We start from the raw sequence: 16,838 nt of genomic DNA, 5'->3' as shown, positions 1-16,838 counted from the left end.
GTACATGGGTGCCATCCACAGCCCCTATCACATTAGGAAAGCCAGCAATTTGATGGAATGCCTGCTGGCTTCTGTGAAGGGTCTCTTGGGCAAAAGACATGGCCATGAAGTGCCCCTTGCGCCTAAACATGGCTGACGTCACACGCCTCAGGATTCTGTTGAAAGCAGGCTGAGATATTCCAGCAAGTACTGCCACTACTTGTTGGAATTATCCTGAGGCGCAGAAATGCAAGACCGCCAGCAGCTGAGTGTGAGGTGGAATTGCCGTCGTGAGCCCATGAAGAGGTTCTAGATCACTCTCAATTAAAGAGAGAATATCTAGAATTACATGTGGGGGTAACCGGTACCTAGTAAGTACCTCATCATCGGGCATCCCAAAGAGTGTCACCCATGTGCGAAAGATTCTTGCACGTCCTGGCCTCCTTGGGCGACGAGTGGGGTGAGCCGCAAGTGCCCTTAGGCTATTAGCCATGAAGTCCATCATTGCTTCAGCAACCTACAATGAAATTATCATAAATAATGAAGCACCTATGCAAAGAATGGTCATCCCAAAAATTTGTCTCATTAGATGAATCCATACGTACAATAGACGGCCGCCCAGTGAAGTCCCGAATATCCATAATAATCTACAATGATGTAACAATATTATTACCTCACCACACAACTTTTTAAACACAAATATCTCGAAAACATGTAACAACTAAACACTAATTCAGTATTTTAGTTTTGAAAAATTGATCAATAAATCATGTAGTCTGACACATGTATGTCAAATGGAAAGAATATGTTGGTTGCAAATGCATGGCACAGCAAAGTGTGTGCCTTCTGATGGTGTGAAAGGGAATGTTGTAACATGAATAACCTCCATTGTGAATTGTAACAGTATTTCACATTGAAGTATGACACATTTCAACTATTGCTGGGACATGTAGTTCAACAATATATGGTGGCACACTGGTTTAACACCTGTGAGTTATATGGTGGCAAGGTAACATGATTCATTAATGCTAACAAGCCTTTGCTGACCAAAAAATCTGTAATCAATGAACCAATGGTGCATACATTAATACCCTTACATTGTTAATGTATATCATCTCTACAATGACCATGGGAGAGCTTACCTTAGACCCTGGCACAATACAGATCTGGAGACAAATGAATCTAGCCGCAAACCACTATTTATAGGCCTATCACATGTGTTGTGCATGACATCAGTGATGACTATTGCATGACTTGTGGCCTGGATTTCCAAATGGATTGGGTTACTTACATTTTTAGGACAATCTCAACAATAGCACAGTACTAATGAACATTCACAGATAGCATTTATGATTTCATAACGTTGGAGGTGTCCATTATAGCAAATCTTACAACAGTTCACCTAAATTAGACTTTGAAGGTATGCCAGGTTTTACACAATCGAATTGCCGCTACTATGGGCGTGGCCTATGCGCCACACAAACAGCACGGCATACGCTGCCGTACGTAACGCTGCCGCACGTAACGCAGGGTGTCGCTGATGTACGCCAATTACAGAAATAGTATTTAAAGGTGTGATAGAAAGGCAAAAAGTTGTTGCAAACATTGCTGGATCTCAATCTGAGGGAGACCAGGAGTGCCAGGAACTGTTTGCCCGCCTGGACTCCAGAACCTCCTATGTGCCCCTCAACACAGACCAGCCAGTGGGAGAAGAGCAGGCAGCTGGGCCATCCACATCAGCCCAATCTGCAGCTGGCCCATCTTCTGCCTCAGCAGAATCATTGGGAACACAACAGGTGGCTTCCCAACAGAGTAGCCTGGCCAGCACTTCAAGTACAGTGACAGGTGGCCGTGGCCGAAATAGGCCAATGGAGGAACCAAGCAGCAGAAACATGGCAAACGAACCACAGGAGCTTGCCATACTGGTACCCCGCACACGGGATTGGATCGAGTGTCCACAGGACAGGTTGACACACACAAGGCGATGGAAGATTTGGGAGGACATAACTGTGGAGATTAATGCGGTAGCTCCACAAGTTCGTGAGGCGGAGCACGTTAAGAAGAGGCAAGTTCATGTGTGTTACATTTGAGCAGTACAATACCAGTAATGTTTACATTAGATGTTAGATGGAGTTGGTAAATGGTCCGTCACGTTGCTTGGAGCCACAGACATGATTGCCATGTCATTTAGTCAATAGTTATTGTAGGGTGAGTGTGAGTGTATCTTCTAAGGGTTGGTTTTATATTTTAATATAATGTTAGTTTTGTGTAATGAAGCACATGTTGTAATCTGATGCAGATTGCAATGGGTGCTACAGCAAACATCAGGAGTGACATGTAGTAATATGTAAACTTTGATTGCAGGTGGCACGACTTCAAAACCAACCTCAAGAAGAAACTGACCAAACAGTGGGAACACAGCCACACCTCTGGGGCTGGCCCCATGCCAGGCCGGCTGAAGCTCACCCCCCTGGAGGAGATGGCCGAGTGCTGTATTGCAGTAGAGGAGGTCCGGGGGGTGAGCAACATGGATAGCGAGGCCCCAGCGGAAGTCTTTGCTGCTTTTGTTGAAGGTAAGTATTTGCCATGGCATAAGTAGTTGGTACTAATTTGCTTGGAATGTGTTGTAATTGTAATTTTCTCTTTCACCAGCATCCCCACCGCTTGGTCAAGAATCTCTTGAGGAGGTTGAAGAGTCTGTGCCACCTGCCACCAGTGGCAGGCATGTGCAGCAGCAGCAGCCACCGGCCGAACCGGAGTACCACAGGTGGGTGCAGGTGCTTGGGCAGATTCACCAGCAGGGAGACTTAGCATCAGAGCGGATGTGTAGGACCAAGGAGGTCATGCAGGGTTTGGTCAGCACCTAGCAGACAATATCTGGGAGCCTGCAGGCTATTGCTGAGGCCCAGCAGGCCATGGCTGGCACCCAGCAGTCCATAGCTGCAAGCCTGCAGGTGCTGGCAGATCAAGCCCTGCGCCAAAATGACCTCCTCCTCCACCATAATGAGCTTATGGTGGAGCTAGTTTCCAGCAATAGGGCCCTATTGTCATCCGTTTCTGGTGCATTCCCACCAGCAGCACTCCCTGCTGGCAGAGGGGGAACACCATCCCCCCCCCCCTCACCAGCATCTGCTCCACCTGGGCCACCATCCCAACGTGGCCGTGGCCGAAGAGCTGCTGCACGTGGCAAGGAGCCTACCAGGGCCAAACGAGTGCCCGCAAATGAACTTGTGTCCGCATTAATCTCCACCCTTATGTCTTCCCAAATCTTTCATTTAGCTGTGTGTGTCAGCTTCCTGTGTCCAATCCCGTGCAGAGGGTACCCACATTTGCCCTCGGTTCGAATGTCTTGTTTGGTTCCCCTGTTGGCCTCTTTCGGGTACCATTACTGTCTGCTGTACTTGAAGTGTTGGTGCTATACTTTTGTTGTGAAGCCACCTGATGTGTTCCTAATGATTCTGCTGTGGCTATGTATGTCAAGAATACATGTTTTTATTTTGTTTTCTATATGTACATTCCTGGCATTGTACCTTTTAATTTGTTACATGTGTCGAAAAACATGCTTTTCCCATTTTCTGTTTTAAGTTATTTTAATAAATTTATATTTTGATCCCCAAATGTATGGTTTAATTGTTAAATGTAGAAGTGACATGTATATTTCTATTAGTGATAGTAAGTTCTGTCCATTGGTTGCAGTGTAAATGTGTGTCCAAACTGCAGCATATATTTGTGTGTTTAGTAATGGTCCATTTAAGCTGCAATGGTTCCAATTGAAGCACTGACAAGTGTGTAATTAATGAGTAAAGGAGTGGATTGTATTGTGTTCAGCTGACATTGGTTGAGGTGCGCCCGTACTGATTAGGCGTTCCGATTGCCTAGTGCATGACCGAGTGGTGTCCGCAAAGCAATACTTGCTTATGAACACCGCATATTTCTAGCCTTTTGGTTCGCGTGCATTCGGTGTGCTGTCCGAATGCACGCCTACCAGAATGAGTGCACTCCCTCGTGTCCGCCCATGTTTACGCCCAGTTTAGCCCACTTTGAAACTACGCCCCTGTGTAGTTCCGAATGACGCCCATAATACGCCCATATTTCCCGAGTGATTGCGGTGCACATTTCTGTACGGTATAAGTGAGAACAAGTACGGAGACCATGCGTGGCACATGCGCATAGCGTTGCCCACGCATGCGCAGACGGCTAAAAAACGCCATCTGTAAGAATTCGGGAAAGTACGCACAGACCAGAATAAGGCCCTTATTTATGGTAACCTCACCCGATCAGATCTATCGCCATGACCACAATAATAACAGTGCAAGCCAAGCACGGTTATCTGTGTTAATGAAAATCCAATACATATACCAAGAGGATCTTGTCAGCAAATTCGAGCCACAGAGTGAACCAATACACTGGACTCACTTGCCGTCACTCACCTTATTACTGCATCTCCCATAGTTTCATACTATAACACAGTACTGTTAGCGAAACCTCCGGGCCCATGTCCGAGATGCGTCCGCAACAACAAATGAAACTATGACAACCGTGACGCGATCGGGGCGTCACTATGCCCCAGACATGAGATCACGTGTTCAAAAGACGCGATGATACGCTGTGAGGACGCGCCCCTAACAGCAGCACCAATAGGGAGCACACTATAGTTGACATAAGGTTACCATAACACCCGCTACGCAAGCATGGCGTACTCCAGCACCAGGGACGCGATGACATGTCCCGGCAAACGCGATGACATGCTCCTATGACGCTCCCTCACTCTCATATGATTGGCGGATGCAATACACACGCGCCGGAGGCGAGTCATGCGATCGGAGCCATGATTGGACACAGAATTACAGTATGGGGTATTTAAACCCTCACAGGAACTCAGGCAGGTTGGCCCTGAAGAAGCTTTACTGCGAAGCGCGTGCCGGCTAGTGATGTGCAGGCAGTAGTGCTGCTGTTTTGTTATTTTCTTTACACTGCATTTTGATTATATGTACCTCAGTGTGATGTCCTGGAAGCCCTTGTAAGGGCTCTAACTCACACTTGTGCTGCAGCGAATACACCCCACGTTTGGGGCTCTCTCATTCACTGACACCCCACATCTGGGAGCAATCGCTGGTAGATATAGTCCCCATGATCTTTTGACAGGGATACACCCTACCCCAGTGATTGTACGAATAGCTGTTTATATCTGGCTACTGCCTTACGGTCTCCCGGGGTTGAGGTCTCTGAAATTTTACAGAGAAGACACCCCTAAAGAGTTAGACCTGATACAGCTAGGAGGTGACTGTGATCTACTATACACAGCACCTCACATTCATGTGTCAGTGGCAGTACAATTGTTGTGAGGTCTGAGAATAGGTCGAGCAACTAGAGGTCTGCTGACCCAGTTCCTCATGGCACCCAGTATTTAGTTCTGTCAGCAGGTAGAGATTCTACTGATTATAGATCCACCGCACAGAATTGGGAAGCCACACATTGTACAATCACCACACGTTATAACAAATCAATTTTCAGCAACACCTGCCTGCCACCTTTGTTTTAAAGTGTGTAACCCCACCTTTGTATGTTTCATGTTTTTTAATACTTTCGCAGCCTTTTAGAAAATACTAATAAAGGTTATATTTTATCTTATCTTTTGTGGTGCACCCATGATAGGACACTCTTTCTACTCTTTCTTCTTTTCCCTTTTTATGCTATCTCCCTACTGATAGGGGAGGTGGGTTGTCTAAACAGACACAAACGTTAGGATGTAACACAGTCCAAGTTCATCGGATGTGTCAAACAAATGCTGACTTTTTCTTAAAGTTACAATCATTTCAAAGGCAAAACCATGCCTTGTAAACGATTGCTGCTTTAATATAAAGTATGTGGGCTGTGGGCCGTATAGGCTGTGTGCATGGTTTAGCTGTTTGCATAATAGTTTTGACGTGCATCCTTTTTAAAGTGTGGCATAATTTAAATATAACTGCAGCGTTATACTGGCGTTACACTGAAGTGAACCAGAAGGACAGAAAACAACAACTGAGAAAACCTAAGACTGCTTTGAGTGAGTTCAATTCATTCTCACAACATACTACTCCTGGCTGCTTAATCTGGCTATTCAACCATAATATCATAATTTTTACATCTGCAAACAACTTTTACTATCACTGTTAATGCTTGTATTTGCACTGTCAGTTTTGAAAATGCCCATCTGTACCTCTATTGACTTCACCTATCCTGCTCTTACATTGATAGTAGGTGTCTCCCAACATTTTATTCTTGGCCCTCTTCTCTATCTCTATACGTCCTCTCTGGGTGAGCTTATTTGCTCACTTGACTTCCACTATCACATCTATGCTGATAATACTGAAATCTACTGCTCCTTTCCTGATCTCTCTCCCTCTATCCTTACTCATATCTCCAACTGTCTCTCTGCTATCTACTCTTGGATGACCCAGCGCTTTTTTAGACTTAAAATATCAAAGACTAAGCTGACCTCTTCCCACCCTCCTGCATAAAACCCGACCATCTCTCATCCTAACCTGTTTATGCTCACTTCTTTCCCCCTGTCTGTCTACCCTCCCCTTTAGAATGTAAGCTCTCACAAGCAGGGCCCTCTCCTCATGTGCCTTTCTTAGAATATATAAACCACTGCCACCCGGATGATTGCTTCAGTGTCCTGTCCCCTGATGCATATTAACCATGTACTTGTCCTAAACTGTCTTGTTCTGTAATTCGTTATGTGTTTTTGCTCATACTTATGCCCTGTAAAGCGCTGCGTAATATGTGTGTGCTATATAAGAACCTGTTAATAAATAAATAAATAAATAAATAAATATGACATCACGGCAAATATCCTTTTCAGAGGCAAAATGGTCTTAAGAGATCTGGTTAATTGGGAGGTACAAAGATCTTTTTATGACTGGTACAAGATTGTTATCTTATTTCTTGTCTCCAAGAATAACATAACTTATCCTTCTTGCAGGCCTGTAGAAAGGTCATATACAGAAAAAGTCCTCTTTATGCACAAAATAATGTAAAACCTAGGTCCATTGAATGCAATTTTTTTGCAAATAAGATTTTTATTGAGTTTAACAGAAAAAGACACAAACTAAGGACTTTCCGTGTACAGCAATCAAATAAACAGAAATTTGCGTATAGTCAATTACACATGTCAGAGCAATCTGTACAAGATATACGTATGAGTAACTTAGAAGTTCTAACACAAAAAGCCATATAAATATAGGAATGAATTATTATTTGTGAAGAGGGACAGAAAGAACAAAGTCATAAAGAGAAAAGGGGGCAGAGAATCATGGAAAGAAGAAAATAGAAAAGGGGGCTACGGCCTCCTGAGTACCCAGACGTTGGATATTGAGAAAAAAGCTGTGTTTGTGAGATATATCAATAAGTGAATTAAGTTAACAGTTTATAGTGTTCCGACTCCTTGATGGTCAGACAGGACAACCAAGTTGTGGTAAAGGTTAGGCGTTTAGAATCTAATGAAGAAATAAGGTCGTCCATGACCATGTAATGGTCAACACAATTGCACCACTCTTGCATATAAGGAGTGGTATTGGATTTCCAATGTACAGGAATCACTGCTTTGGATGCACTAAGGAGGTGGCGTAATAAGTTCTTTTTATATGTAGAGTATGGTCTGTGAATAAGATTAAGTAACCAGAAGCTAGTACTAAAGGGAAGGTCTTCTTGAAGAATGATATTTTCAAATGTGTAGGAGTGTACCTGCCTCTTGAATGCAGTTGAAAACATACACTTACAGTACAAGCCAATATAATTTCTACCAATTACCACTGCATCAGACACTCATTGGTTTGTCAGCGAGTTTGCTGTGAGATAGGGGCTTTAAACTGACAGAGCCTCTCCTGTAATACTACAGTACATTCCAGAGTTTTGTAAAAATGCTAAGAAATATGCATACTGTATTTTCTAAATATCTTTTTTTTATTATTCTAAATATTTTATAGTCAAAACTCTAGAGCATATTGGAGTACCATAAGTAAAGTTTATCTGCCCAACTAACCAAGCAGTACTGATATATAATGCACGCATCCAACATGAACCCTTGGATTCATATACAGTAGGAGCCAGTTTCATCTTTGTTCCTTTGGCCATGGCTCACCATGGCTAGCCATGGCTATTCTATTGTTCTCAGCTGCAATACAATACAGAGAACAATAGAGTAGGGGATTAGCAGAGTAATCCAATTACTGACTTAATCCTATTATGGACATAGATGGCAGTGGATCCCATTGTGTGTGTAAATCTGTCTCTCATACTAACCTATGCCTCCCCATTTACTTTACTGCATGTCACTGACTCGGTCCATGCCACTGCTCACTCACTCTCTCTACAGGCCAGGTGATAAGTGATACAGGAAATTTACCTAATTTCCATTTTAAAGGATCAAACAGGATTTCCTTTCTCCATAAAACTACACTGTAACATACCTCCCAGCTGTCCCTATTTCCGTGGGACAGACATGATTTTTTGTGACTGTCCCACATCTCATCTGGGTCGGTAGTGTCCCACAGTGTGGGGGCAGTTGCCAGTCCCCCTGTCACAGCAGTGAGTAGACTCTGTGTGTATGCACACATCGTCCTATTCACAGGAGACTGGGGGCATGGTTATTAGAGCACTTGCCATGCCCCTTCAGCAGCAAAATTGGGGCGTGGCTTCACGATCATGGACGTTTCCCCAAAGCCATGATGGGAATCTCACATCAGAATTTACTAAACAGAAAAATTGGACGATTTTGCTAATGAAAATCACAGTAGAAAACAACAGACCATCGGTTAAACCGGCAGGACTTTCCATAGGCAAGAGGACATCATAAAAATTTACTAACATTCATGTATGAGCAAAGTCGGCCATAATTCACCTCAAAATATGGATGGCAAATAGACTACTGTATCTTTTGGCAGCAAAGTTTACAGAAGCATGCATGGATTAGTGAGTTCTGTACAGTGCTTCTGTATGTAAATTTAAAGAAATGGTTAGAATAAAATAAAAAATAAAAACCTGTGTGGGCTCCCCTTCAAAGCATATCCAGCTGCAGGAAAACACACTATTTAATCCATATTACACTAAGAATATCAACCCAGCACCTACCACCCAGAAGCTTCAGCCCTGGAACCATAGCCAGGGTTGACTAGCTCTGCAGTAATACAACTACCACAGGGACAACTATAAATGTGTCCACCAGCTGTGGCATTACCTTGGAAACTAGTAGACCCTGGTGCTGGTTTTTAAAATCTGCAGTGACCCCTACATCTTTTGTCCATCATATTTTTGGAACCAGGACCGGTCCAAGAGCCCGGTGCTGCTTCTTTTAATGCATGAGAACTCTAGACAATTTTTGACTTTTTCCTAGGAACACAGCAGTTTAGTAAATAAGCTGCATTTTTGAAAAGTAAACAGGCTCTATCCTGTTCGTAACCAGCTGAGTTGCTAATCGACAGATGCTGCCAATCTTAATGAATTTCCTCCCAAGTTTCTAGTGTTTAATCATATTGCATTCGAAAAATGGTAAAAGGTAAAACTATAAGCGACATATGTTTTGGGGTACAATGTTCTGGCCTTAGCATTTTTAATTTAATGTTTATTCTTAAGATCATGTTTTCTTATTTATATCTTAAATAACATTGTTAGAGTTTCATAAAATGACTTAATAATTAATTGCAGAAAACATATTTGTGCTTTGGTCAACTTGTACCTTTATCACAACACAAACACTGACGTATCCTTATTTGCAAAAATACCTCTACGAACATGCTTTTTTCCTAAATATTAGCAATACTTTGGGAATAACAGTAAGAATTAAAAACTTACCAACTGTGCCTATAGGACATGGCTGTTTTGCTGTTTGTCCTTGTCGAGTCTTGAACCACATGATCTCACGAGCTTCCACTGCTTCACAACTCTCTGTACCAACCGCTGGTAATTGTGATGAAAATGATGAGGACTGGGTAGTAACATCAGCAGAAATTTCAATTGTAGGAGGTAATGTAGTTGTGTTCTGATGGGTTAAAATGGATACAGAAGTTGTTTTCCCTGTGGTTGTAGTAGTAATCCAGTGTGTTGTAGTAGTAACTGTTGTACTAGCTATAGTATATTGTCTGGATGGATACAGCTCTAAAACAAAGGAAAACAATGAATAAGCAATGCTCTCAACAGCAAACTAATGATGATCACCTCCAAAATGAACTGCCAGAGAGTTTTTGTCATGAAATTTCACCATAAATAGCATTTAAATACATAGCAAGTAAATTCATATATGGGCAAATAGAGCTTTCTTTGGGTAACAGGTAAAATCAATTTCATTTTATAGGCTTTACAAGAAGAAAACATTTTAGTTTGTGAACATCTTCCCAGAAAAGGAAAGAACAAAATAATGTTTTTCATTTATTCCCTTCACATTACATAGTTACATAGTAGGTAAGGCTGAAAAAAGACTTGCGTCCATCTAGTTCAACCTGGTATAGATATCCATTGCTGATTTGGTTGGTTCTGGTATTTTACAGACAAATTATATTTCTTATTTGTACCCATGGATGTTTTTCTCCAGTAAATGTTTGTCCAACTTTGCCTTGAACGCATTTAATGAGCCAGCCGTTACCACCTCTCTGGGAAGAGAGTTCCAGAGTTTGACTGTTCTGACCGTAAAGAAATTCTTTCTACTAGCTGAATGAAATCTTTTTTCTTCTAATCTATACTCATGCCCTCGCGTCCTAGATTCCTTTCTAGTAGAAAATAGGGTGTGTGACAGTTCCTTATATTGGCCCTTGATATACTTGTACATGTTGAGCATGTCCCCCCTTAAACGTCTCTTTTCTAATGTAAATAGTCCCAAATTGCTTAATCTCTCCCCGTAGCTTAAATTCTCCATTCCCCTAATAAGCTTTGTTGCTCGCCTTTGGACTTTTTCTAATTCTATGATGTCCTTTTTATAGTGTGGGGCCCAGAACTGTACTCCGTACTCTAGGTGAGGTCTCACCAATGCTTTATATAGTGGCATAATTACCCTTGAGTCCCTAGTTTCCATTCCCCTCTTAATACATGCCAGAATTTTGTTGGCCTTTTTTGTAGCTACATTACAATGGGCACTACATCCTAGATTGCTGTCTATTTGGACTCCTAGATCCTTTTCAAGTATGGAATTACCCAGTTCCTCTCCGCTAAGGTTGTAACTTGCACACTGGTTGTGTCTCCCAAGGTGCATAACCTTACATTTATCTACATTGAACCTCATCTTCCATTTTTTTGCCCACTCATCTAGAATTGCAAGATCATTTTGAAGCATGGTGACATCTTCTGGTGATTTGATGACTTTGCTAAGTTTTGTATCGTCCGCAAAGATGGATACATTGCTGAGTAACCCTATCCCAATATCGTTAATAAAAATGTTAAACAAAATGGGCCCCAAAACCGAACCCTGGGGCACGCCACTTAGTACCGGTATCATATCTGATACGGCACCATTCACAACCACTCTTTGTTCTCTATTACATAGCCAATTCCCTACCCATCTGCAGATATTTTCACCCAATCCTAGGTTCTCCATTTTATTAATCAATCTCTTGTGTGGGACAGTATCAAATGCTTTAGCAAAATCTAGGAAAATCACATCTACAGCATTTCCATTATCGAGGTTTTTGCTAACCTCTTCATAGAACCCTAGTAGATTAGTTTGGCATGAACGATTTTTCACGAACCCATGTTGGTTAGTACTGAGTAGAAGGTGATGATCTAAATATTCCTGGATACCATCCCTTAAAAATCCTTCAAATAGTTTACCCACAATTGATGTTAAACTAACGGGTCTGTAATTAGCGGGATCTTCCTTTTTTCCTTTTTTGAATATTGGCACTACCTCTGCTATTCTCCAATCTTTTGGTACTATACCTGACGATAGTGACTTGCTAAAGATATAATGTAGGGGGGTAGCTAGTTCATCCCTTAATTCCATTAATACCCTCGGATGAATCCCATCTGGCCCTGGTGACTTATTTGTTTTGAGTTCGCTTAGCCTCAGTATTAATTCTTTCGGCGTGAAATCCACAATGAGATCTGGCTTATTTGTCCCGTTTGTGGTAAATGTTCGTTCCACAGTCTGCTCTCCCTTAGTAAATACTGATGAGAAGAACTCATTTAACAGTTTTGCTTTTCCCTTGTCCTCAGTAACACTTTTTCCACTAGTATCAGTTAATGCATTCATGCAATTAATACAATCCCGGAATTTTTTATTCCCCAAGAGTAAATAAAACCATAAAGGGCTAGATGCACTAAGCTTCAAAAGTGATAAAATGGAGAGCAATAATACTTCCGCTTCCGGTCTCACGTGGGCAGCAGCTTGATACAGCCGCTCCGCACACGGACCGACTCACCCACTATCTGGGCTGTCCCCCAGCCCGAAATCTGACCGCAGCATAATACCCGCTGAGGCACCTCTACACCAAATGGAGAAATTCTTCTCCCACACGGGCAGCCAGAAGCTGCAGCAGCAACGGCCAGAGAAACGCCTGGCTGAATCCAAGATGGTGCCCGACGCTGCCACAGCTCCCCTTAATCCAGAACAGAAGCTGCCGGATACACAGGTACAGATGCACACCCCAACCCCTGACCATATAATGAAATAGTGGCTGCAATAAAAGCCACAATGACTCCCCTGTTATCAAAAGCAGTGGCAGACTGCAGCATCTCACAAGCAGAGTCTCTGACAATGAGACTAAAATAGAAGCAGTGTGTCATGATGTGCAATTAGCACAGCGGGACATTATCAGAATACAGAAAGAGAACATGCAATTATGGAACAAACTCGATGAAATTGAGAATCGTGCGAGACGTAATATGTCCGGGTGATCGGCCTCCCAGAAACCCTTAAAGGCTCAGAGATAACCACATTTGGGTCACTGTTTTTTTTTGTTTGTTGTCCTTTCTTTTCACTTCCGCTTTCCCTATCGCCTGTTCTCATCTCCTGCTCTGCATGCATGAAACTGACCTATTTTATTTTTTCGTTAGTGACCTATTAGTTGAGTGTTATGCATTGACATACTTTAATGGGCTAATAGCCGTGCCTATATTTTACTTATTTAAAATACCTATGTATAATTTGTGCAATACATTTACTTTTACCAATCATTCATAAACTGATTAAAGAATGTGATTGTCGTTATGGTGCTCATTTTAGTTTGTGAAAAGATCCCTCATCTGGGTCGCACTTTTCCCTACCCTCCCTCCCTCTACCCCCCTTCCCCACATCCTCTCCCTTTAAGTGTGTACATATTATGATATGTGTACAGTGGTCTATACATTACCTATTTTTTCCCTTGTGCTGGTCAATTGTTTCTTACATGCTTAGCAGGGGTTTACTTGAGTATTTATCTCCTCCCCCTCTTGCCAGGTTATGTAGTGATCCCGCCATCTGTCCCATTTATCATGGAATTTTTTCTTTGTATTTCTTGTATAGAACATATGTTTTTCATGTTTCACTGTGTCTGTAACCAATGCTCTCCACCCTGCCAGCGCTGGGGTTTTAGTTGAAAACCATACTCGAGCTATGGCAACTTTCGCCATTGTAATCAAACTAGTAACATAAGAGTAGAGCATTGGTGTGCGGTCCCCTCTTATCTCTAGGCCCAAGAGACAAACTCTAGGATCCAGATGGGTTATTAAGAATGATGACAGCTTGATGTCATTCCACACTTTTTCCCAAAAGGAATAAACTTTAGGGCAAGCCCATATCATATGGAGGAAGTCAGCTTCGTTTGTCTTACATCTCGGGCATCTATCATCCTCCCTTAGTCCAGCCTTATATAAACCCGCTGGAGTGCGATATATTCTATGAAGCAGGAAATAATGTATTTGCTGGTATCTAACCGATGAAGTTGCCCATTTAATAGACCCCAATACAGCTTTCCAGTCTTCCCTCCTTATTGGACCCAAATCCCATTTCCCATTTCATTTTTAATTTCTCCAGTGGGAATTCGAGTTGGCATACGTTTAGATTATTATATAGACGAGATACCCTGCCTCTATTACCCAAGCTTTGGATCATTTTTTTTATCGGGGATTCAGATATTGCCAATTCGAGGCCCCCAAATTGGGCTTGGATGGCGTGTCGTAATTGTAAGTATCTGAAGAAATATTCTTTTGGTAGGTTATATTCACCTTGTAGTTGTCCTAAAGTCTTGAATAACCCATTGGCATAAATATGGCTAATAACTATGATGTCGTTTTGGTACCATATGTTATTAGAAGATATTTTTTCTAACTCCTGGATATTTTTTATTGAACCACAGTGGTGTTTCGATGTCTATTCCTGTCCATTCGCCTATGGAGTGTAGAGATCTCCATATTAATACTGCCTGACGGAGGATAGGGGGAAGTTTATATGTAGAAATTCCTGAAAGGAGCAGTGCAAGTGGGGAAGCCCATTGGCCTATCTGTTCTTTAAGATATGCTTGTATTAGCGGGTCCTCTAATTTTTTAACCCAGCCCACGAGATGTGCGACTTGTGCTGCCATATAGTAGTTTCTTAAATTAGGGAGCGCCAGCCCGCCCTGCTTTTTAGAATTATACAATGTTTTAATTGCAATGTGCGGCGACTTATCCTTCCAAACGAAAGAAATCACTAACTTTTCTATCGCGCTAAACACTTTCTTTGGAAGTATATGGGCGAATTCTGCCAGATATATAGGTATTTTGGCTGTATTACCATTTTAAACATATTTATCCTCCCTGTTAATGTCATGGGTAATTTTTTTCATGTGTGCATGCGATCTTTAAATTTGTCTGTTACTGGTTTTACATTAAGCTCTACATAGCTCTTTGGACAGGGGGTAATCCAAATACCTAAATATTTGATTTTCACAGTCCATTTTAATGGGGATGCGACCTGCTGATCCTCTGGTATGTAACCCGATATTGGCATTTTATTTGATTTGTCCCAATTTATTCATAAACCTGAGCAGTCCCCAAATTTATTCACCACATCCAGTGTTTGCTGTAGGGGTTTGGAGAAAAAGCAGCACATCGTCCGCATATAGAGCTATAACTTCTTCAATTTCCCCTATTTTAATGCCCTTTATTTCTGGATCTGCTCGTATCTGGCATGCAAGGGGTTCTATAACTAATGAAAATAAAGCCGGGGACAGGGGACAACCCTTTCTTGTGCCCCGTTTCAATTTAAAAGAATTTGAAATATACCCATTTACAGAGACCCTTGCCACTGGAGCTGTGTAAAGCAACTGAATCCATTTAATGAATTGGGGGCCGAATGCCAATTTCCGCAGCACCACCCACATGTAGTTCCAATCTACTGAATCGAAAGCCTTGGCTGCGTCCAAGGACACAACCAAGGCTTCAGACTCTTAGGCTTTGACCTCTCTGTAAATGGTAATATAAACGGCGTAAATTTTGAGATGTGGTTCTCTCAGGCATGAATCCTGATTGATCTGGATGTACTATTGTAGTTATTACTCTATTAAGGCGCGTGGCGAGCATTCTAGCCAGTATTTTAATATCAGTATTTAACAGGGATATTGGCCTGTATGATTCCGGAAGTAGGGGATCCTTATCTTTTTTTATTATTAATATAATCAATGCCTCTGACATAGTGGCCGGGAGAGAGCCCCATTCTAATAGTGTATTATTAATTCCGTAAGGTAGGGAACAAAGAAGTCTGCAACTTTTTTATAGACTTCGGCAGGAATTCCATCCCTTCCAGGAGCCTTTGAAGCTGGGAGTGAAGAAATAGCCTGCACTACCTCTTCCCTGGTAAACGGGGCTTCCAACTGATAGGAATCTCCTTCCGAGAGTGATGGCATATCTATTAAACCTAGGTACTCATCTGCTTGTTTTTCATCGAGTGCCTGTGCGGAGTCATATAGATCTGAATAGTACCCCGAGAATACCTCTACTATTTCCCCTGCTGTATAACATATTACCCCCTGGGGATTTTTAACGCTAGAAATTATATTATTAGCCAAAAAGGCCAATTGACTTCCCCCAACATCTGATTCATAGTACTGCCTATGCCTAGAGAACAACATCTGTCTTCTTGTCTTGCTATACAAATACTCCACCCACTCCTGTTTAGCTTCTATTAGCTGAGTTCTAACACTTCCGTTGCTGGATCTAATATATTCCTGTTCAAGCTGCTGATATTTCTTCACCATCTCTTCTTCCTCATTCTTGCCTCTTTTTTTATCTCTGCAATCTTTTTAATAAAAGTCCCCCTCATCACGGCTTTTAGAGCATCATGCCTAATATTAATCTTGGGATATTGCCTATTATCCCTGACATACCCATCCCATTCTTGTGAAAGGCCTTTATCTATGCCCATTAGCTCCAGCCAAAAGGGGTTTAATTTCCAGGCCACTTCGCCACGGTCCAGCGCCAAATCAATGGTAAGGAGGATGGGGGAGTGGTCCGAAATCCCCTGTGCCAGATATTTTATATCGGTGATTGCGGGGGCTAATATAGGGGATATCAGGGCAAGGTCAATTCTTGAATAAGTGTTGTATGTGGGTGAATAACATGAGAATTGTGGCGTTTCTTGATTCCTTTGTCTCCAAATGTCTATCAACCCTATTTCTCCTATTAATTTTGAGAAGAGAGTAGGGGCAGCCTTATTTGGAATAAGCATTCTTGCTCCACTCTCCTTCCATCTATCAGCACTTTTGCACATAACATTGTTAAAGTCTCCCATGCATAAAATAGGAATTTCAGGATACTTTGCTATAAATCTTAACAATTCGTGCATGACATCGTTATTATACGGCGGCGGAATATTAACAGCCATTATGTAAAGAGGTTTATAATTTACAATGGCTTTGAGAAATACATATCTTCCT

General features: G+C 42.0%; 1 protein-coding gene across 20 annotated transcripts in view; it reads right to left on the bottom strand.

Annotated features, from left to right (window-relative positions):
* ADGRL3 (adhesion G protein-coupled receptor L3) overlaps positions 1 to 16,838 on the bottom strand; it is a 1,133,398-nt gene that overhangs the window by 769,019 nt on the left and 347,541 nt on the right. For all 20 annotated transcript variants that reach the window (XM_083179292.1, XM_083179295.1, XM_083179293.1 and 17 more), the window contains one exon: positions 9,814 to 10,116. In XM_083179292.1, coding sequence (XP_083035418.1) covers positions 9,814 to 10,116 — 303 coding nt within the window. The remainder of the gene's footprint in view (positions 1 to 9,813; positions 10,117 to 16,838) is intronic.

The sequence above is a fragment of the Crinia signifera genome, chromosome 1, assembly GCF_055691185.1.
Source record: "Crinia signifera chromosome 1, ASM5569118v1, whole genome shotgun sequence".
NCBI lineage: Eukaryota > Metazoa > Chordata > Amphibia > Anura > Myobatrachidae > Crinia > Crinia signifera.
This window is presented reverse-complemented; position numbering and strand designations above follow the sequence as displayed.